The 22,811-nt window shown below is 46.2% G+C and overlaps 4 protein-coding genes across 4 annotated transcripts; 1 reads left to right on the top strand and 3 right to left on the bottom strand.

Annotated features, from left to right (window-relative positions):
* The first annotated feature begins 1,570 nt into the window (after positions 1-1,570).
* LOC120692512 (F-box protein At5g07610-like) lies at positions 1,571-3,889 on the top strand. Its single transcript, XM_039975845.1, has 2 exons — positions 1,571-1,695; positions 1,809-3,889. The coding sequence occupies exon 2, from the start codon at positions 1,825-1,827 to the stop codon at positions 2,965-2,967; it is 1,143 nt and encodes a 380-aa protein (XP_039831779.1). The 5' UTR covers positions 1,571-1,695; positions 1,809-1,824; the 3' UTR covers positions 2,968-3,889.
* Positions 3,890-4,487: 598 nt separating this feature from the next.
* Positions 4,488-9,868, bottom strand: LOC120689161 (pyruvate, phosphate dikinase 2-like). The gene is made up of 10 exons (XM_039971485.1): positions 9,397-9,868; positions 7,354-7,535; positions 7,123-7,261; positions 6,649-6,826; positions 6,332-6,461; positions 5,891-6,019; positions 5,577-5,714; positions 5,357-5,434; positions 5,119-5,210; positions 4,488-4,641 (listed from the first exon to the last, which is right to left on the bottom strand). The coding sequence occupies exons 1-10, from the start codon at positions 9,866-9,868 to the stop codon at positions 4,599-4,601; spliced, it is 1,581 nt and encodes a 526-aa protein (XP_039827419.1). The 3' UTR covers positions 4,488-4,598.
* A 6,838-nt stretch (positions 9,869-16,706) lies between these two features.
* On the bottom strand, positions 16,707-17,664 carry LOC120689160 (triphosphate tunnel metalloenzyme 3-like). The gene is made up of 2 exons (XM_039971484.1): positions 17,514-17,664; positions 16,707-17,140 (listed from the first exon to the last, which is right to left on the bottom strand). Exons 1-2 carry the CDS (start codon positions 17,662-17,664, stop codon positions 16,707-16,709), a joined length of 585 nt encoding a protein of 194 aa, XP_039827418.1.
* LOC120692438 lies at positions 17,439-18,783 on the bottom strand. Its single transcript, XM_039975735.1, has one exon. It carries the CDS (start codon positions 18,498-18,500, stop codon positions 17,709-17,711), a length of 792 nt encoding a protein of 263 aa, XP_039831669.1. The 5' UTR covers positions 18,501-18,783; the 3' UTR covers positions 17,439-17,708.
* Between the last annotated feature and the right edge of the window lie 4,028 nt (positions 18,784-22,811).

Raw genomic sequence — 22,811 nt, 5'->3', positions numbered from 1 at the left:
CTTTCCGGAACTAGTGTTTGAGTTTCCGCCACAGCACAAGAGTGAATTTACCAATGAAACTCCTCTTCGACGATACGATAACCGTAGAGAACCGTGGCCAAAATGCAGACATGGTGAGGACTGCTTAGTGCAGATGTGCACCGACGGGATGGATGGCGGTCGGCGTTTCTTTAAATGTCCACACGCATGAGTAATACTCGGTTGTTTCATTTCTTTATCTTCAATGAGACACCTTACATGAAATTTGTTTTGCAGTCTTCCGATGCTCCAGAAAACTGTGATTTTACTAGGTGGGTAGATCCTGCACCAATTGATTCTGTTAAGGAGTTCATCGAGTACCTCCAGATAAAGATCTTTGATCTGGAATGCAAGGTGAACCATTATGAGGAAGTGAGCGAGGGTAACAAAGACGACGAAGTTGATGATACCAGCAATGCAGCCGGTTCACAGGATGAACCATGCACTATTTCTTACTGCAACTGCTCTTGTCACAAGAAGAAGGGCCCTGCGCCTCCGGCACCACCGCCTGCACCACCTGCAATGGGTGGATACTGCGGAGAAGGCTCAACGCAGTTTGCTACGTGGGGGTACGGCTACTAGGACTACCCTAGTGCTAGTGACATGCTGCATCGTTGTGTTTGTTCTGTTTTTTTAATTGACTAAGGCATGTTAGGTTAGTCCGGAATCTGTTTACCGTAGTTTGCAACGGGTTCTGACATGCCACTGCATGTGTGATGTGTGTTTCATTATCGTTGTATTATGACGTAAAATTTTGTGGTTCACATTACGTAATGCATTTCTTAGTTCTTATTTCTTATCGTTATATTAATTACATGTGTGCTTTTTAGTATTCTAGTGACATGAAAAGCTCCGAGGGCCATGTCCATGTCCGTGCCCGTTGGGGGGGGGGCGACAGGCCCCCTCTTTTTTTTTTCTCCAGAGACTTCGTTGCAAATTTGAAGAAAAAAAAAATTACATTTGAGCCCTGTCGCCCCCCATAGGGCGACCGGGGTATATTTTTGAAATTTTCCAAAACAGATATATATTTTTGAAATTTTATTTTTTAAATATAAAAAAGAAAAAACCGCCCCACGTTAGGAAGCACTGAAATAGGCTGTACTGTAACACGAGCCCACGCCGTGGACGGAGAGATGGGCTACAAGCCCATCTGCCCTCAGCCATGGTCCATATAGTTGCCTGACCCCCTCTCTCTCTATATATATATATCTGCCTAGGTTGTTTAGATTCAGCGATTAAATTTAAGATCCTACTCCATATCATATTAAAAAAATTAGATATTTAAAAATATTAAATAAAATTCAATTACAAAACTAATTACAAATTTTCAGAGCTAAATTGCAACATGAATCTAATAAGTTATATTAAATCATAATTAGCAGAGAATTACTACATCATTGTAGCAAATTATGTATTAATTAGATTTATTAGATTCGTGTCCTAAATTAGCATCTATCCATAAAAAAATTCATACAGATTTTATTTGATAATTCAAAATATCAAATTCTTTTTGATATATAATAGGGACAAAGTTTAGGGTAAATTCACAGAGCCAAGCCCGACCCGTTCGCAACGCCGCCACGGCCAGCGTCGAAGCCACCACCACCGTCTCTCACCAGCCGCAACTTCCACTCCGCCACAGTTCTAGGGTGCCCAGTGCCCTTCGCCGGCAGATTGGTACGCTTCTTCCTCCGGCTCGCCCTTCCTTCTTTTCATCCATCCCTGCACTTATCTCTCTGATCTAGTGATCTGAATTGCATTCATCGTTTCAATTTATCCCCATTTCTCAGATTGACCTGCGCACTGATGGGTAGTCCCAAGAAGAGTGCCTGCGCCGCCGCGGACCTCACCGACGACCTCATCGTCGAGATCCTGTCGAGGCTTCCGGCTAAATCGATCTGCCGCTTCAAGGGCGTTTCCTGGCACTGGTACGGTTTAATCACCAACCCCGAGCACCGCAAGAAGATCCCTCAGACGCTCTCCGGCTTCTTCTACCCCAGCGACAGGTGGACCCCCGAGGACCCCGTCAGAACACTCCCCGATTTCGTTGACATCGTGAGGGACGAAGAGCCATTTTCAGACCCCTCGTTGACCTTCATGGCCTCCTACAGGTCGATTATTCCAAAGATCTGCTGCAATGGCCTTCTTTTCTGCTTCTGCTGGAAGGTCTCCCCAAGGGATGAATGTGATCTTGTTGTGTGCAATCCTGCGACAGAGAAATGGGTTGTCGTGCCGGACTCTGTTGATGAAAGCATTGCTTTGAAGTACCATTTTGTTTTTGACCCAGCCATCTCCCCCCACTTCCAAGTGTTTGAAATTACAGACGCGGATGAGGATTATGGATACATCGGTGATGTGAATATCTACTCATCGGAGACAGGTGCATGGAGTTGCATAGGGAATGGTTGGGGCGACGAGCTTCAGTTAGTCGATAGAGGAGGTGTTTTTCTCAATGGAATGTTGCATCTGCTGACCTATGATTTAAAGATATTGGCAGTGGACACAAAGGGGAAGAAATGGAGGACCATTCCTTTGCTGGAACCTATGACTGTCTCTTGCTTTTGTAGAGGTCCTCTTGCATTTATCGGTCAGTCTCAAGGGCGATTGTATCACATAAATATGAGGGTTGGTGATACCTCAAAATTGTCAGTCTGGATTCTTGAGGACTACGACAGTGGTGAATGGATATTTAAGTACAACATTAGCACTGCACAGATTTTTGGGGAGAAGAATCTAATGTTTGAGAGGGACTACGCTTTGGTTGCGATTCATCCAGAAAGCAATTTGGTTTTCTTTGTTTGTAGGTGCAAGGATTTGCTGATATCGTATGACATGGATCGTGGTAAAGTATCTGTTAGCAATCTCAAAGAGCATCTGTATAACCGCCCATTTCTTCCCTATCTTCCATATGTTCCATTTCTCAAGGATTCACTGGCTGCTCAAGCCTAGAAGCATAATTTGCAGTGCGGAGGCCAACGATAGTTACCCTCAAGTGACATGGATGCCTACAGCCAGTTGTCCCCAAATTTAAGAATGTAGCTGCGGCTTGTGTAACTCACCTGTTTTTCTGGCCCTTATTTTGTGTTTAACTATCTATACAGAGGTTGCATATTCAGTTAAGTTTTTCTTGCTTTTGACTAATTGTATTTGTTTCCATTTGTTAGCTGTGTCAGTGTGCATGCTATGTTATCAACATGCACTTCTTTCGTCAGATTTCATCCATTTTGTTGAATACATAGACGGGTACTGATGTTTACTCAAAAACCCTGGAGTGAGATGCCCTCACTTGAAGTTATGAAAATCGCATACAGGAATTCAGCTCCGGCTTTTTCTTAGTACTAAAGAACTTAAGATGAGAGAACTTACAGTCAAGATTGATGCTTCAGCAATGTCTTTTTGGAACGAAGTCCTAGCGTGCAGGCAAGCTTGAGTGCTGATTGACTGTGGGCCAAGTCACTGAAACAATCATGAAAGACTCGGCGTCAAGAAGGGAAGGGACTTCAGGATAATCTCTCACCAACACTGGCAAGGAGGCACTACACGCAAGAGAATCTGCTCCATATAGGCATGTGGCCATGGAGCTACCACTGATCCAATGAACAGAACTGCAATCTTTGCCTGATGAAGGGACCCCCGAAATGTCATGACTTTGTGATAGATTTGGGGATGGGGACTTGGGGAGCTCTCCCTTCTTAGGATATTATTCTCAGAAGGTTGATAATGATAGGTAAGGCAGACATAAGAATTCATGTCTTTGCTGGCAGAAAAATGTCCGCCATTCATGGTGGCCAGCTGTGATATCTGTAGTGTTTCCTGCTAAGGTATACTCCATGACCAAAAGATACAAAAAAATTCTGCCAGTTTTTAACAAGGTTCAAGCGTTTCTCTACTTCCGATTTCTGAAGCATAGTATTGCTGTTTCATCAGTGTCTATTACCAAGCAAACGTGCATTAAGGCAAAGTATACTTGTTACTTTAGGTCTCCCCTTTGGAAGTTAATCGGTGATTACTCCCGGTTGGTTAGGGCATCCATCAATCTGTGGATTCGTTTCATTTGTACTAGCCATTTAGTCATTCCATCAACCTTGCTCTGAATATCAAAAAAATGTTAGGCTTGGTTCCCTGGCCGGACATTAGATAGAGAAGGGATGAGAGTTGGCGCAGGAGAGTGGAAGGGATAGATCCCTGATTACTTCAATAGGTAGTACAGTGTTTAAGGAGGCAGGCGCATCTGATGTTATTCACCACCTGCAGGATGATGTGTAATTCTTTCGTTTTGGAAGCAACATAGGTTACACTCCGTTTTATGCTTTCTGAAACTCATTTTAATCCTGTGTAAATGATGACATCATACTACTCAACAAGCACCGCAGGCAAACGATCTATTGTACAACCTGTTGGCATTGACACGCTGGCATCCCAACGTTTTCAGACACATACATGCCTTACGAAGTTACAAGTTACTAGATACACCGTGCGCCTCTCAAGCGACCATTCAAGAGGTGCCCATCTGTGCATTATTTATCTACAGGACGCACCAACACAACTGCTTGCGGAGGAACTTCACAAATTCACGCTCATCAGAGGACCGCCTGTGCTGCGGCTAACCTTGCAATTGGGACCCTGCATCCAAATTTATGTGTCATCAAATTCATTCAAGTGTGTGTGAATCGAAACACAGCCCCGTTAGCAATTGGCAGTTGTTCTAAAGTATGTGGGAGTTAGTATACCCTACAAGAACACATGAGAAACAACGAAATGACATACACCAAGGCAACGCGCAACTGGTGCCTTTTTTCTCCTCTATTTTTGTACGCCACATGTCACTTAATAAAGCCTAAGCTTACCGAACATCTCAAAGAAACCAATTAACACAAACATAAAAACCGTAAAACTGAGGAGATATATCAACAGAAAACTACAAAATTTGAATTTATAAGCTAGGAAACTCAAACTCATGCCACATCTGCACCATCTTGTTACTAGTCAGTACCATACTGCACACCATTCTGTTGCGAAAAGATGTATTAATTCTAAAAGGTTCAATTTGACTGTGTCTCATTCCAGCGATGTATTCATCAAGATATAGTAGTGCCTAACCTGAAAGGCGAACAAGAAACATAGTCCAGTCCAGCCTTCGCAAAAAATGCAACTGAAGAAGGCTCGCCACCATGTTCACCACAAATGCCCACCTGCCAATACAATTTCCAACCCAAAACGCACCAATTTAAATAACAAAGGAAAAATTTACCTTTCAATATGAGGAAATTTAAAAAGGAGTTCGGATGGTACATCATCTTATTTCTGATATATCATGATATATGAGCTAATTCATTACCTCCAAATCAGGCCTTGAACTTCGGCCCCTCTCAGTGGCAATCTTAACCAACTCTCCAACTGCTTTCTGGTCGAGCACCTGACGATCCAAAAGCAACCTTATTGAACCAAGACTTGAAACCACATTGTGTTTTAACAATACAGGGAGAACAGAAAATAGAACATAATGCATATCGGATTGCGACTAGTTTAAGAGGTCTTAATCAGGCAGTAAAGCTTACCTCAAATGGGTCATGCTGGAGAATACCCTGTGACATGTAGATTGGGAGAAACTTGCCAATGTCATCCCTGCTGTAACCAAATGTCATCTGTGTGAGGTCATTTGTCCCAAATGAGAAGAATTCTGCCAGCTCTGCTATCTGTCAACCATTGTAATCACATTCACAGAAATATACATCAGGATTCATGATAGGCAAAATGAAAAAAAATATTTATATTTGTTATAACATAGCTGTGTGCTCTTTCAAGCTCTTGTTGACCACAGACCTCCTAAGGACCCATACACAAGTAGACTACAAGGTTCATGTCCATTTACCTCATCAGCTATAAGAGCTGCCCTCGGAACCTCGATCATGGACCCAAGTTTGTATCTAATAGTTGTTTCTGCATTGGTAAAAACCTTGTCAGCAACTTGACGGATCACGCTCACCTGTTGGCCAAGTTCCTGAAAAAGCATCACTCAAATATTAGTTTTCTTGGGGTTAAAAGTTGCTGCAATTGATCGATCCATGCTATAGTTCAAACATTTTGAACCTAAACAGAAACATAAGGCAAGATGCATCTACCTTAACTAGAAAAAGGTGCAGCCCAGGATATATGGATATCTTTTTTCAAAAAATGGAAAAGGCCCGCTCTTATGCATATATATAGAAAAAAAATAATACATCCTAAACGTTGAAGTTTCATAGCATTACACTATTATGTTCTCTAATCAATCCCCTATTTATGTCAAACACCACCAAAAACTACAATCTACCTGAGGTGTTCCAACAAGAGGAACCATTATCTCGGGGAAAACTTGGAGACCTTGGTCATTCACAGCAATAGCAGCTTCAAAGATAGCACGGGCTTGCATTGCCGTCAATTCTGGGTATGATATACCAAGTCTAAAAATATGAAGCAAATTCAACATCAGAAGTGCCGGTGTGGGACATAAAATAAAGACTATATGACAAGTGCAAATCATCTACTTTCGTGCGAAATTTAATGAATCGGAATAGCGCTGCCCTTTTACATTAGAAATGGCTGGTTAGCAAACGCATGATGCAAGCGAGAACAACATGAATAACTGACCTGCACCCACGGAAACCCAGCATCGGGTTCACTTCAGAAAGTTTTTCAACCCTTGCAAGGATTTCCTCATGAGTAGACTTAGTGTGACAAGACAACATGTGGACAACATCCTCGATGTTACCCTCTGGAAGGAACTCATGAAGTGGAGGATCCAAGAGCCGAATAGTTACAGGAAGGCCTGGAAAACAAGCATGAATGCAATAGTCTCCCGCTGGATATGCAATTTAACTTTACGCTTCAAACTCATTTCAATGCATAGGGGTCCATGTGACAAAATTTTAGCAGTGGAAATAATTAACTTGGGAGCTCACTACATAGATCAATTTTTATCAATGTTCAGATATGACAATATTGCAGATGCATTAAGCAGTCAACTTGAACAGAAGATAAGAGTATTATTGCAGCTATCAAATCTGTTAATGAAACTTGCACAACTGTGAAATCAAACGCAAATGCATGTTTGTTATCACATACCATCCATTGCACGAAAAATCCCTTCAAAGTCTGTTTTCTGATATGGCAGGAGAAGGCCTAATGCTTCTTGCCTCTGTTCAGCAGTATCTGCCATTATCATCTGTCTCATGGCCTTAATCCTCTCGTCAGAAGAAAAGAACTGGAGCAGAAACGAAAGATGCAGTGACAACACTACACTAGTCATTAATCATATAATATTCCTGCAAGTGTAACATAAAGCATTGTACCAACCATGTGTTCAGTTCTGCACAACAAAATGCCTTCAGCACCATTTTTCCTTCCAGCCAGTGCATCTGCACTGGGATGGGCACTAAAACTTAGGTGGCTATGGCTGCAGAAAACTGAACCTGAAAAGGCATGGTCTTTTTTTCCCAATTCAGGCCCAACACCAGGTCCAGTCCTTTTTGCAATGGCTGTCAAAACAGTAATTGGAAATGGAAAAAACACTAGTTTTTGGACAGATGGCTGGTTGCTTGACCAAAGCCTAAAACAAACCCTGCCACATCTATATAGTGCAGTAGCAGTAAGAGCAAGGAAAAGAACAGTGTTCGATGCTATAACTGATGGAAGGTGGATTTCAGATATTAGAGGAGCATTGAGTGTGCAGGTTCTGATTGAATACATTCATCTTTGGGAGCTTCTTTCAGATGTTGAGCTACAGCCAGAGGTGGAAGATTTACATATTTGGAAGTTCAAAGCCTCTGGTCTTTATTCCACCAAATCAGCATATGAGGCTCTTTTCATTGGTGCCACCCAATTCGACCCTTGGAGAGAATTTGGAAAAGCTGGGCTCCGGGGAAATGCAAGTTCTTTTTGTGGACTGCTGCCCATAATCGATGCTGGACAGCAGACAGACTTGCTAAAAAAGGCCTTAACCATCCACCAAAATGTCCACTTTGTGATCAAATTGAAGAAACAATAGACCACCTGCTGGTTTCTTGTGTCTTCACCCGGCAATTCTGGTTCATCATCTTGCAGCAATTTGGGTTACAAGCTGCAGCACCACAGCTAGCTGATATCTGCTTTGTGGATTGGTGGGGAGGAGTTAGCAACATGCTTTCTGGTCAGGGTAAAAAAGGAGTTAACTCTATCATTATCTTAGGGGCCTGGTTAATTTGGAAAATAACCTCTCCGGTTGATCCATTCAGTGATAACCAATCACCTTCACAAAGCACCTTGTCTCCAACCACTAACACCTGCATATACAATTTGGAGGCCGTGGTAGCCGGGGGCGCCGCCGCCGCCGCCGGGTGCGCGGCCCCCTGGACCGTCGCCAGGCGCGCCGCCCTCCAGGCCGCCGCCGGGTGCGCGGCCCCCTAGACCGTTGCCGGGCGCGCCACCCTCCAGGTCGCCGCCGGCGGGGCGGGCTGCTGCCCACCGCGCGGTCCACTCCCGCCCTCTCTCCCTCTCCAACTCCTCAAGGTCTCCGTCGGCGGTGGTGTCGCTGGCGATGGAGCCGCTGAGGCTGTCGCGCAAGGTCTCAACCGCGACCTCCGCCGCACGCGCTGCATCCTCCGCCGCCTCTGCTTCCACCTCCGCCCTGGCCGCCGCCAGCTCCGCTGCAGCCAGCCTGGCCGCCCTCGCCGCTGCTGCAGCGGCTTGTGCCGTCGCTCGCCTGCGCCCCTCTGCCGCGGCGAGCTCGGCATCTCGCTAACGCCGTGCGCTCGAGGCGACCGAGCGCTGAGACAGTGCGTCGGACATGGCGCGCCTCCAAGGGGCTGCTGCGTGGAGAAGACGCAGCCTCAGACGAGCTGCTGCTCGTCCGCTCGGGTGAGGAAGGTGGAAGAGGGGCTGCTGCAGGTGCTGCTGCGCTAACTGCTGCTGCTGCACCAGCAGCTACTGGTGCTGCAGCAGCTACCACTGGTGCTTGGGAGGGAGAAGAACAGGAGATATCCAGTCTACAGGAAAGTACGGCTCTGATACCAGATGTTAGCAGCTCAATTTTCACTCTCATTGAGCTGAGAGGATGACACTCAAGTTGGGGAAGTTTTCTGGATTTTTCTTCATTCACACTCACAATGCCATGCCATCCAACAGGAGGGGAGGCAACACATTTATACACAGCTGCAGGGCAGCCAATACTGAGGCATATTCTACTCCTAGTCTAAGATGCCAAATGAAAGGACTAACTGCTGTCCTATCTAGATGCTAAAGCAGTCCAAGATGCTGTCCTCTAGAGCAGCAATGGTGCTAGTGTGTGCTGCAGAAAATGAGATGCTGCAGCCCCACACAGGACTACAAGTACAGCCCCACAAAGACCACAAGTATAGAGACTCATTCCCTTCACGTAGTTGCTGGAGTTGACGTCGAGGACGGTCGTGATCAGACTCCGGATGTTCTGGATGGAGACAGCCTGAGCGTGGAGGTTGAGGATGGCGGCAGCCTCGTGCAGCATCATGGCGGAGTGGAAGTCGTGGTGCTGCAGATGGGGAGAGTCACCGTCCTTCTGCTCTGGGGGACGCTGCAGTGGGGCGCCAGCCTCGGCGCGGGCGGCGGCCGCGCGATCCAGGGCGGCCTGGATCCGCTGGGCGGCAGCGTCCCGCTTCTTGGTGGCGGCGGCCGCTTCAGCCTCGGCATCGACGGCGCGCTGAAGAGCAGCGGCGCGTGCCTGATGCGCGGCGGCATCGGCAGCCTCCTTCTCCCTAGCAGCGGCGTCGGCGGCCGCCTTCTCCTTGGCGGCTGCATCGGCGGCGGCTTTGGCGGCGGCGGCCGCCTGTTCGGCGTCGGCAGGGGAGGGCCCAGCCATGGGAGAGGCTGGGGGCGCGCAGTGGAGGTGGGCGCAGCACGGCGGGAAGCCGGCGCGCGGGCGCTGCGTGGCGAGGTGCCGGCGCGCTAGGGCAGCGGAAGTCGAACCGGGAAGAAGACCCGGACTCGTGATACCATGAAAGCAAATATGGCACGGGAAATTGGTGATTGATTAACGAGAGTACATGGGGTACATTATATAGGCAAGGATCGGTATCTAGGGTTTATAGAACACACCCAATCAACTGAGATCCTTGCCTAATCGAGATCAATTACCATAACCCATCTAAAACCCTAGCCGCCTAGGCTGGGCGCCAAGGCCCAAAGGCCGGCCCACTATAAGCCTCGCTAACACAAACCTTTCTTTACATTTTTTTAGCGTATACAAAGTTATGCTCTCCATGAATTCTGTTCAACTGATATCTGATTGTTATAGCCTGTGTCAATAAATTTTCAACCAAATAACATAAACATGTCTAGCCTGCATCCAAGGGAATGTGTCATGTTCAAAGCCACCTTGGTATCTGCATTATTATCGCCAGACTTCATCTTAGGAGTTTTCTATAATATAAAGTTCAACTGAAAGGAGACATGTTAAATACTTACAACTTCACGCAAAAGTAACTGTAAATTTCTTTTATTCTAAGAGTGGCCAAAATGGGAATTATTTCTCTTTATGATTTTGTGTGCAGTCATATTTGCTGGAGCATGCACTTGACTCAGTACTTGAAAGAGGAGAAATCCCTGATGTGTGGTTGATTGTTGAATTGATATGTCAGTCTATTGCTCAAAGTGATTATGGAAGGATTCAGCAACTCTTGAATGTTTTGACTGAGGCTTCGATCAAGATCAATGAAGAGGAGTGGGCTAACATACTACAGCAAAATGTGCATCAATTTAGCATTGATGCTCTTCAGGACCTTATATATTACGTCAATACCTGTGGTACTGCCAATGCAGATCCCTTACATAGTTTAGTAAGAGCACTGCAGTCGCAATGTGAGACAACATCATTGAAGGACACATATTTGCTGGTTGATGGTACCAGTACTCAACAGCGTGCACTCTCATCGCTACAGAATGAAGGCAAAAATTCAAGTAGCGATCTGACAGAACAGGATCAGCTCATTGACACTTGCAAGAACTTGTGCACTGACGAACTTCTTGATGTCCCTGATTCCGATAGAGATATCCCTCAATTAGGTGTTGCTGCTGTCATGAGCAGGGCCATTTCATTAATCCGCCCAAGCTTGGAAAACATACATGGGAAATGTGATCTTGGGCATTGGGGTACACAGGTATCTGCAATTGATGTACTTGACTCCATGAGTTCTTATGGTGACAGTTCATTCAGAGAGGTGCCATCAGCATCAGAAATTCTTGAATTATGGGAACAGGAGAGGATAAATGACATGTTTAATCCTAAAGCAGAAAGCAGGACCACTGTTTAGTAGGATTATAAAATGCTGGCAGATATTATTTGATATGGGCAGTGGAATTCTTGCTTTAATTACTGGCAGATGCTGGAAGGCTGTAGTCCTTAAGTTTGTTCATGCAACTCTGGCTGCAATCTTATTGCCTGAATCATCATCAGGAGTCTTCTATTTAATCACTCTATATTTCATTGCATCATCATGGATAGCCCATACTGTGGAAAAAGCAAGAGACTTATGTAGATATATGCCTAGATATATACTTCTGAATTCAGCGCCAACTAATGCGGTTGTCAGAAACACGGTAACTCATGCCCAGGTTCGGTTCACTTAAGCTCAGTTTATACTTATGAAACCTCTCTCCTATCAACTACTGTTTCTTTAACTCACTCTTGTTAGGGTGGTTTGGGCGGTACCTGGCTGATGAGCAGACTAACAGTTCGTGGCCGTATTTCTTGCAAACTTACATTTCAGAAAATGGTCGCCACTGTCCTTACCTAATCTGCCAGAGTGTGGCAGATTGGCATCAGTACCTAGTCACCACAAATTTGAGACGTGTGGAAAGATTGTTATAGAAGCATACAGATTTCATTCGGATACCTTAGCTTCGCTGGTCGCTGCCGCTGACTTATCATGTTTTAACTTCTTCAGTGTGCTGATTTAGCAGAGAAGATTAGTGCAATATAATCCTAAATTGAATGGGCCATTCAGTACCTTCCTAGCAGGATCCCACACACAGCCCAACCACGTAACAAATGGGCTGAAGTCGAATCGTAGTAGTCTATCGGATGGAGCAAAAAGTAGGCACTGATGACGGAAAGATCGTTCGTCCGTCAAATCGACGAGCTCAATATATCATCATGCTCGAGGCTGGGCACAAGGTGCATGATGAGTGTTAAGTGGGTGTGCGCATACTTGTGCGCTTGCAGATTAGTAGTTCCGGTGTTGCGTACCTCTATCTGTGTTCTGGATCTATGTCATGATCTTCAGACGTTGTTCCTTGATGTTTCAAACGCTGAAAGTCATCGGCGTGTCCTCGCAGTCGAGACACACTTCCATGTTCCATCCGGTCCCGTGCCGGTGCGTTGAATTCTGCAGGCAAGGGCGTCCCCACATCACGTACGCCAAAGACTGATGATATATAAACCGGCCTACTGATAGATTGTGATGTGCCAATCTACCACATCACGTGCGTTGAATTCCATGTTCCTATCAAGGAGTCAAGACTATTTCGTCAGAGTCCATCTATGAAGGACTGCTCTGCAACTAGGGTTGAAAACGATCGGGATAAATCCCGTTCCGTTCTGTCCCAATTTCTACATTTTACCCGCTCATTTTTGTGTTTTTGGATAAATATGGAATTGGTACAAAATACGGGATGTTAAATTCGAAAAGGGGACGGAAATGGTTTGGCTTGTATCCAGATCGTTTTCGTATTTCCCGGGATATCCCATTTTTATTAATTCGGTATGTATCGTTTTTATTACTATGTGTGTGGCTATGGCTATGAATTTGTTAAATCATCTAAGTGTGGACCTGTGAGTTGCGACTATATACTACACTACTAAGTGTATGACTGTGAACTTGTTTGTGAAGCTGTGAATTATTATCATGGTTTACAATTACTTGTGTTATTATCATTTGTCTATTATTTTCATATACTCATGTCGGGTCTGTTGGGTGATTGGATATCGTAGGGGTCAGTGTGCATCCGTTCTGACTTTCCGTAGACTGTTCGCTTTCGACACATATCTGTTCGAATTGGTTCATTTTTTATATCCCGTGAGTCGTATTCATTTTCGTGTTCAACTATTCTATTTTCGATATAATTTTTGTATTAAAATATAAAAGTGAAAATGGTAACAGAATTATCCCGACTGTTTTCAACCATACATGCAACTCACATCAACTGAATAAAAAAACCGGCCTGGTTTGTGACGCAACGAAGACGCAGAGTGTGACGGGGTTCGTGATGATTGTTCGTAATCCTGATCCTCATCTGTTTCCAACTCTCACAAAAAAAAATCCTCTGGTTGATGATTTTCCACCACGCACATATATCCCAGTTTCTACTTCTAGAAGCACGTGTGCAGCGACATTTCGCAAACGGTTTGTCCCTGGGGGTACTAAGATAGTATTGGTGTGTCTGCTGGATAAGCACAAGGTTTTTCCCTTTTTTTCTCCTTTTTGAGATGGCATAAGTTGATTGTTTTACGAATATACAAGAGCTGAGGTTCGGGGGGTTTCTCGGCTGGGGTCAACTTGGCCTCTTCTTAATATAATGCCGCGGGGGCGGTCTTTTCCCCGCCCGGTCGAGTTTTTTTTAAGTAATCATAAGATAATTAAACTTGAAGCATGGTATAAGATGAATTCAATACGAAACCACTAACATCTAGTAACAAGCACATCATCATCATGTTAAGATAGTTGTCTATGACATTTGAATCATAAATACCACAGCACATCGCTATCCTAGCCATTAGGTGTCTGGCCGCCTGGCCTGCATCTGAAAAATAAATATTACAACATATCCGCATCACCTATCCATCAGGTGTCTGCCTGGCATCTCAATCATCAACATCACAGTGCATCCAAGCACCACACATCCGAGCACTATAAATATATACGCATACGCATAGCTACCAAACAACCTAACTGGTAGCTTTGAATATAACTGAGACCAAAAGCTAATCATTATGCCACAGTTTGTAGCGCAGAGGTCGATGCACACTTCAGATCCCATGCATCAGACTTTTATTGCCGGAGACGAAGGCCACACAAAAGCTGTCCGCAACTGGCAGAGACAATCAACATGAGTTTCATTACTCATGCATCCTTGCTTGGAGTGCAAAAGTATAATAATTTAATGTCTAGCACCTGTCATGGAGATGTAGCAGAAACTTCCAAATGATTTATTACTTGGTTTCTAAAAATAGGATAGCAGGTTGCTAATTAAAAAAGACCAACAAAATAGTAACACTCGATTGTTTCTGTGTCTTCTTACTGCATTTTGTTAAGTTATCTAGCTTGGCCACTTTGATCAGCCGAGTTTATGTGGTTATATGACTTGTGGATCCATTTTATTCAATGGAAAGATATCACATGTAGTCAGCTCCCAAGTTGTTTAGTATACATGGTTGTGCTTGCACAAGCAAGCTAATAACGGGCAAGCAATCATCTTAGGCTGTAATGCTATCTACTCTGTTCAGGTCGATCTAGTGTAGCATGATTGTGGTACCTATGATAAGAATATTGAGTGGACCTAGCGAGGTGGAGTTGAGGGTAGGTTAAGATCTGAACCTGAATTGAATCATGGAGCCAGTGCTGCTATTTTCTCCCATCTTCAGAGTCTACATTTCATATGCTACTTAGTTCTTCTACTCTTTGCAGAAAAATAATCACTTCACTGTTTACTCTTAAAGTAGGACGGGAGTCGTGCTTGTTTCGATTTTACTTCTCATAAAAATATCACATGCAGGAGCTTGATCAAAGTAGCTAAGTACCTGTTCTGATCAGAGGTGGCTTCACCACTGTCACTGCCACCACTGCCATCTGCAGTTTCTTCACCAGTAAATAGCTTCTTAGCAACTTTCTTGTTAGGCAATGAATGGGATCTAAAAGTACCGATATGAGTTCCATGTTAAATAACCAACTGGCAGACGTAAAACACAACCTTTCGCTACAATAAATATGTCTACTTTAAGCTAAATGTTATTTACTTGATATGGTAGGGAAAAAAGAAAATATGCAAAATGGCTATAATTACTAAACTATTCTACCAAAGTTTTGGAGATATTACTGGATTAAGGTCTTTTGATCCTCTGCAACTTTGTAAATGTCAAAATTAATAAAACCTCTGATTATGCCCATGAATAGAAGCTGAAATTGAGATTAAAACTGATTCCTTCTATGAAACACAACATACTTCCCCCATAAGCATAGTGCACAATCTAGGAGGCCATCGGAATTTAGAAATATTGTGACAGCCAAACTGAATTCTAAATTAGCACCTGTCACCGCTATAACTTGAACATGTAGAATATTTGTCCTACAAGTCAGCTATCCAACAAAACTTTGATTAGTACAAACCATGCTCTGTAGACCCTATTTGATTCCCAGCACCAAACTTAGGTTATCATCCTATTTCCTTGGCCTGTTTGATTGACCCGACGCTGAAATCAAATAGGGTCTATGGAGCTGGCCAACACATTACCACATTAATCATGATTGGTCAATGTTTGGTTCACCACCACATTAAGAAATCTGAATTGGTTTGACAACTGAGAACCATAAAAGTGAGAGGTCCAGCAATGTGCTCACAATTTTGGTTTGGTTCATGGAAGATCAGACTACACATTGCTGAAGCAAAATATTTGTACAAGCAAACAAGATGCCAAAAGGCATGGCCTAGTTATTCGAACCTAACAACAAATGATCTCAATATGATGACTGATGTTCTCATTTAACTCATGAATACACTGAATTAGGGGAATATTGGATCACGGCCGGCCATTTTATGAAATCTAGGCAGCGGACCACTTCATTTCAAAATCTAGGCACAAGACAAAAATCCAGGTTTTCAAAAAGAAAAAGAAACACCTATTTGCTGATAAACTGATAAGTTCACCAAGGCACAAAACAGAGAGGTAAGTTTAATTTGTGCCCTAAATTTGTATTTCTTTCAGACTTAGCTGATGAACTGATCTCTGAATTACTACCTTGATCCATTTGCCGTATAGGTGAAGGCATGCGATCATCACTTACTCGGCCAGGTCTTGCCTCTCCTATCACATACAAACAAAGCCAAAGAAATGAACCCTAGCACAATGTTGAAACACTCATATTTCTTGTCAGTTTCGTCAGAACAAGCAGAAGTGAAGGAGATGGACAGTAAATTAATAATACCTTTGCGAGCAGGTGAAGCAAATAATCGCCATCTAATGGTCCAACCTGACGAGAACGTAGCTGACAAAAGGAGCAGTGTTAATTCCAAAAGACCGTCGAACAAATATTCTAATGCAGGTAAGAATTCAGACCGAAGAGGATGGCTGTTTGCTCACCTGTACAGCCAAGTTGTAGGACGGTGGGTTCATCTCGTAGAGCTGATGGAGGACCGTTTGCGTGGCCTTGTAGGTGGTTGTTGATGATGTTCAGAACAAAATGGCAACTGATGATACATCCACACAACCAGAGCTAAGCGTATTGGTTCATCTTCTGATAGTGAGATAATGCTAAACAGTAACTGCTCATGTTCAAAGAGAGCTACATAGAAGAGAGGAGAGATTAGAGGAGGCAGGGAAGATGAGGAGAGAGGATACGGAGAGGGACCTGGGCAGCTTCCACGCCCCTAGTGAACAACAGCACGGTGGCCACCGTGAATAGGCGCTCCGGGACCTCCTTGGCCCGTCAGGCTAGGCCATCGCACTCGAGCTCATAGCTAGTCCCGAAGTCGAACCGCATCTCATCGAGCTCCAGCACGAGGCCGCCATCCTCGAGCTCGTAGATGGCGCGCGTCTGCCGGAACTCGCCGAGCCAGACAAAGGGTGCGGTGTCCTGTCCGACGCCGACCTCGTCGGCGACAAGGCGGACAATCGGGGAGTTGACCCCGCCGAGTCGCACGGGATTATTGGCGCATGCGAGGGCGAGGGCGGGGTCGACCGGCTCCTCGACCTCCTCGATGCGGCTGATGTTGGCTTCGATGCACGGGTGGCGCTTGAGCGCGAGCACCACGCGGAGAGGCGCACGGTCGTCGGGGTTGTAGAGGTGGAAGCGGAGCACGGCGAGGGATCGTGCGGCGGCGGCGCGCGGCTCCCGGACTGCCAGGCCGTCGCGGATCTCGCCTCCTCTCCCTCCGAGCTGTGCCCCGCACCGGATCTGGATCCCGCCGGAGCAGGCGGCGGCGGCGGCGGGGAGCAGGAGCACCGGTGGAGAGGGGCGACGGAGGAAAGCGAAGAGGTTGAAGGGGAGGGGAGGCAGCGGTAGGGAGGGAGGGAGGGAGAGAGAGAGGAGAGAGGGTGGCGGCGTGGAGCAGGAGTGGGAGGGAGAGGGCGCCGAGGAGCCAGTGAGCGGGGCTGGGTTCCGGGCTGCGGGAGGGCGTAAACGAAAAAATGCCGGGTTTTTTTTTCAAACACAACAGTATTATCATATTTCTTCTTCATATGGAAATAAACATAAGTTCAAGGGCTTTCACGAAAACTTTTCGAACGTGGATACTGTGCAGCCAGGGCGGGATGGGTTTATCTAAGATTTTCTGAAAATCAGAGGTCTTTTTTGCAAAACGGCCAGAGCTCGTGGGGACGCGACACGCGTCCCCTTTTTCGCGTGGGATGCAGGCGGACGAGCGTAGGGGGTGGATTTTAACCATTGCGATGAAGACTAGCTGCACGCAATGCTTGCGTCGATCAGGCGTCAACCTCGCTTCCCCTTGGCAATGGCATGGCCTCTTGGCGAGCTGGCCACCTCGTGCACGCCCCAGCCGCTGCCGTTCTTGGCGTGAGGAGGCTGCGAGACGAGCTTCTTTTTCTCCATGGACCTCCTCAGGCCGGCCCGGCGCGCGTCCTCGCCGGCGCCGTCGTAGCAACCGGTGCCCAGGGTGGGGAGGACGTACCACCAAATGGTGGTGAGGCAGATGGCGAACACCCGCCCGAACACGGCCAGGCTCACCAGCGTGAGCACGATGACGGCCGGCCAGTAGCGGGACGGCCGCCGCACCCTCGTCCCCCACGAGAAGGACGCCCTCCTCGCCGGCACCTTGGTGGTAGTAGCCTTCTTGCCCTTCTCGCCTCCTTCCCTCTCCATCGGGCTGGCCGGGTCCAGCGGGCTGGTGGACGAAGCAGGAGCCGGTGGCAACGGTGGCGCCGCTGCCCTCGGTTTCTTGGCGTCGGCGGCACCATGCTTGAGCTGCTCCTCGTCGGGGAGCTTCACGACGACGGGCGTCCAGCCGCCGTTGGACTGGACGAAGCGGACCAAGACGAGGCCGGTGTCGGAGCCGACGCGGCGGAGGATCCTGGCCCGCCGGGTCTCGAGCTCGGAGAGCACGACGGAGAACCGGTCCAACCCGCGCCCCGCGTAGGGGTTGACCTTGCCGCCGTGCTTGCTCCTCCCCCTGGGCGATCGTGATCCGCCCGCGCCGCGGCCGAGGTCCCCGGGGCCCTCGTCGACGTGCTTGAAGCTGCCCGTGCCGCACTCGCAGAAGAACATGGTGGTTGACTGACCGGTCGAATATTGGGGCGTGCCGATGAATTCTTGCGCTGCGCGCCTGATGGGGTGTTCTGCTCATTATAAAGGGATATGCTTGGTTGGTGCTTGGGGGTGTGTGTTGGCTAAAATAAAATTAAATTGCTTCGTCGATCGCAGGTCAAGCAGAAGCTTGAAGCTTCTGCTCATGACTTTGTAATAATTGCGCCGTGGCCTTGGTGTCGTGTTGTATGAATTGAAGTGTCTACCACTAGAAGGCCGCTAGGCCATGACTGTACTTGGGTGTCGATCTGTGAGATTGCTGCTATCCGGGATCAGATAAGTGAATGATTCAGCATCTACAAGATAAGAAAAGAGAAAGGAAGAATTATACTTTCATTTCTCGAAATTTGTGATTCTCTCAGTTGACCAAAATAAGACTATTCCATCAAGACATAGACAATGCTAAGACACCACGCCTACTCATTCCCATAGAACAGACAACCTACTCCCTCTATCTAGACATAGTGTATATTTGGGTGCACAGCCAGGGGCGGAGCTACAGCTTCCCACTGGGGTCCGCCGACCCCGACGAAATCTGTAAAATACAATGTAAATCACTGTTCATACTTGTTAATAGTGCTTGATGACCCCATCGTTTGGTAGACAAGACCCCGTTGAGCTTGTGGCCTGGCTTCGCCCCTGTGCACAGCAAGTCTCATATATATCAAAAAGCTAAAACAACCGATAATTTGTAACTGAGGATATACCTGTATGTAATATTTAATGCCTCCTCATCGCCAACCTCCATTATGCATCCTCTTTCTTCCTCATGCATAAGCGATCTTTTATGCTCCCTGTAAAGCTAACAGAGAGAAGATCCGTAAATTCAATCATTTCATATATAGGTGTGGAAGAATAACAAGGTACATTTAAGGATACAGAACCTTGCACAATAATAAATCAAACAGTAAATATGTCAATAATTAGATCAATTTCATAGTGCTTTCACATTGGATTTGTGAGACCTATATACCCACCTAGTTTGAGTCTTCATCACAACTTATTATCATTCTTCGGATCAACAAAATGAAGCGACAATTGTGCCATCTAGGTTGCTCATATTTATAGGGTAATAGGAAGGACTATAAAAAAACTCGAGGGAAAGACCACCCCACGGTATTTTCACTAAACAATAGATCTTTCTCATACAGACCGAGAAAACTCTCGAACCCCCACCCAATCCGTACACAGTGACCGTAACCCGTGATGGGTTTTTTGCGCAAAAACAAGGGTACGAGTCCTGGTCGGCTGACAGGTCCAACCCCTGCCCAACTACTGAGCGAATAGCAAAGACTCTAAACTAAGCATCCTTATCTGTAATTTAGAAAAATAAAATTAAGTCCCCCCCCAAAAAAAACCCTCCCCAGTTGACGCGAAACGATCACACACCAAAGCTCGAGAGCCCCGTACGCCAAGCTCGGACTACTCTTGATTCAAGCCAAGGCGTGCCAGTCAATTTGACTTGTAAATTGACAAGGAAACAACAAACCGTCAAATGCGAGAGCGTATCGGCTGGATTTCCGAACCACTCTCACGCGTTATACTGGCAAGGCTCTGCCGATATAGAAAACGACAACTAGACGGCTAGATAAAAACTGACACGTGCCAGATAACAATGCACAAACCCACGAGTATCGGCAAACGACAACTAGACGGCTAGATAAAAACTGACACGTGCCAGATAACAATGCACAAACCCACGAATGGATGGATCTGAGCAAAGCTATGCTTACAACCGATCTAATCAGCTTTTCAAGGTCTAACGCTACAACAAGTGAACTGATAGCCGATTAAACAGATTGCTAAACCGGGTAAATTGTGAATAGATCTAAACAAGAAAACAACGATGCGCCCAAGATCAAAGCTTAGATAAATTCGATAACTTTTGAACAGATCTGAACGAAGCCACAGCGATGCGCCCGGAAGCTAAAACTCAGATTTACTCGGTAAACAAAAACTTACCAGCAAACCAAGTCGCTCAAATATGAGGCGTCCTTGATCAGCTCGAAAGAACTCGTGAAAAAAGAAAAAGATGGCGAAGCCGCCGACGGAAAAGTAAATTGCGAGAAGAGTAAATTTGTGTTTGTTGGATGTGTATCAATCTTCTACAATGACTGGGGGGCTCATATTTATACCCCACGTTAACACGGTTCTAGCCGATCACGACAAAACATGACTCTAACTTAGAAAATAAAAACTAATTCTAAAATAAGATATCTCCTGCCAAACCGAAGCCAAAATATCTGGTCAGCCCTGCCCTCCTCCGGTCCACAGGATTTCCATCGGTGATGTATGATCACCCTTCCAAATCCACCGTTCACGCTAAACAGAATCTTTTCTCCTCTGCAACACTCTTCCTTGACATGTGTTAAAATCTGGTGTCAACCCATGCCCCCCAATTTCGGAGTAAAATATCCTTTTTACTTTGAAATTAATCCTTGTCATGATTACGCTGTCGAATGGTCTTCTCATCACTGCCGTCTCGCTTCCCGTGCGGGTGGTGAACCAAAATTTCTTCTTTGCCCTTCACTTTTCACCTTCCCGTACTCACAACGGGAATCTGCCGATTCATCTTCCGTCCTTTTACCCATACGCTTCTTCCAATTAAATCCAGGGGTAAAAGCCGCACCAGTGCGCCGCGGCTGATTCATCTCCCCCACTTTAGGCTATAAATAACCCCATCGGCACTGTAGTTTCTCTATCGGCCATAGCCTTCCTTGCCTTCTTCTTCCTCTAGCCTCCCAAAACCCCAGTCTTCCTTTCCTTCCTTCCAGAAAATAGCGAACAACAAGCGGGCCGGTGAGGGCTCTTCCGGTGCTCCTCCGCCGCTTCGTCCCCATCACGGGTAACAGATCTTCCTTTCTCCACCAATGCTGCACTCCAGATTGCATCTCTGACTAGTTCTTGATCTTTGCAGGAACATCGACGCTGAGCTCCCGGCGAACTTCCAAGCCCTGGATGAGGGTACCCAAGGGCTCATCCGCGATCTCCTCCGCCAGCGGAACGAGGCCCGTCGCCAGCTTGACTTGGTCCAAACCGGCCAAGTCGTGATCCATGGTCAGCTCTCCGGCGCCGACACCAGGGTCGCCAATAAGCTTTCCTGCCATATCTCTTTCTGCGATCACCACCAACTTCTTGTTCTAACTTCTTCTTCTTTCAGATTTGGAGGCACAGATCCAGACGCTCCTCGACGCTGCTCGAGTCGCCATAGACTCGATCAATGCTCGGGGGAGCACCGTCGCCGCGCACCTGCGGAACATCCCCAGCCACCTCATGGAGCTTGTCGGGCACGGAGCCCACGAGGGCGCCACCAGGGCCATCGCCGTGGTGTCCACCATGTCCGGGGCGGACTTTCGGCAGTGGCAGCCAGTCTTCCCCGAGTGGGGCGCGGCGCGGGAGGACTTCGAGGAGCTTGTTGACGACCTCAGCATTGTCGCCGACGCCATCGTCAATGATGTTAGCCTGGACGGGGTTGTCAGCAACGTCTTCGGTGAGGAGTCAGATTAGGTTGTAGCATGTAACAACCTATCTGGCTTCTTGTAAATATAATCAATGGATGGGCCTCCTCCCCCTTTCGCCTTTGTCTCTGCGTTGCTCTGATTTCCTTTAATTTTCTTCACATTGAGCCTCGATTGCCGCAACAAATGAATCCATGCATTTCAATGATTAGAAAACTCAATCGCAAAGAAACCCGATAACTCCAAGAAAACACCAAACGACCTTGAGCCAAATCCAAAATCATGTGTACGGAGTGTATTTTTGATCTAAGGGCGATATACATCATATCGGCCATGAAAGCATTTGAACACATTTTATTCCACAATCAAACCTTTCTTACTTTTCGTGCTGAAGGCGATACTTCCTTGTATCGGCTATATTCAAAACCAACCGATCTTTGGTGCAATCGGCTATGCATCTACCCATACACTTGGGTAATATTTTTTCAGATACTTTTCATTAAGCACACTAAAAAACTCTTCTCCTTCCAATGTTTCCAAAATGTATGCATTTCCAGGAACACATATGCTAATCTTATACGGTCCTTCCCATGTTGGGGACCATTTGCCGAATTTGGGATCCTTGGTTCCTATCGGCAGAACCAATTTCCACACCAAGTCCCCCAGGTCAAATGTTTTGGCTTTGACTTTCTTATCATACCATCGGCCCACTCTAGCCTTATTAGCTTCAATATTTATGAGAGCATTCAGCCGATAACCAGCCAAATCTTCCAACTCGTCTTTCATCAATGCAACATAGTCATCGGCTGTTAAC

Source organism: Panicum virgatum, chromosome 9N (assembly GCF_016808335.1).
Source record: "Panicum virgatum strain AP13 chromosome 9N, P.virgatum_v5, whole genome shotgun sequence".
Taxonomy (NCBI): domain Eukaryota; kingdom Viridiplantae; phylum Streptophyta; class Magnoliopsida; order Poales; family Poaceae; genus Panicum; species Panicum virgatum.
This window is presented reverse-complemented; position numbering and strand designations above follow the sequence as displayed.

Excerpts from the sequence above, each read along its gene's own strand:
- LOC120692512 (XM_039975845.1), top strand. The coding sequence starts at position 1,825 with ATGGGTAGTCCCAAGAAGAGTGCCTGCGCCGCCGCGGACCTCACCGAC.
- LOC120689161 (XM_039971485.1), bottom strand. The coding sequence starts at position 9,868 with ATGGCTGGGCCCTCCCCTGCCGACGCCGAACAGGCGGCCGCCGCCGCC. Across the intron at positions 7,262-7,353 it reads TGTGCAGAACTGAACACATG|TTCTTTTCTTCTGACGAGAG; the intron begins GTTGGTACAATG and ends TTTCTGCTCCAG. Across the intron at positions 5,715-5,890 it reads CAGCTCTTATAGCTGATGAG|ATAGCAGAGCTGGCAGAATT; the intron begins GTAAATGGACAT and ends AATGGTTGACAG.
- LOC120692438 (XM_039975735.1), bottom strand. The coding sequence starts at position 18,500 with ATGTTCTTCTGCGAGTGCGGCACGGGCAGCTTCAAGCACGTCGACGAG.
- LOC120689160 (XM_039971484.1), bottom strand. The coding sequence starts at position 17,664 with ATGGTTAAAATCCACCCCCTACGCTCGTCCGCCTGCATCCCACGCGAA. Across the intron at positions 17,141-17,513 it reads CATCCCGCCCTGGCTGCACA|GCGAGATCCGCGACGGCCTG; the intron begins GTATCCACGTTC and ends GAGGGAGAGGAG.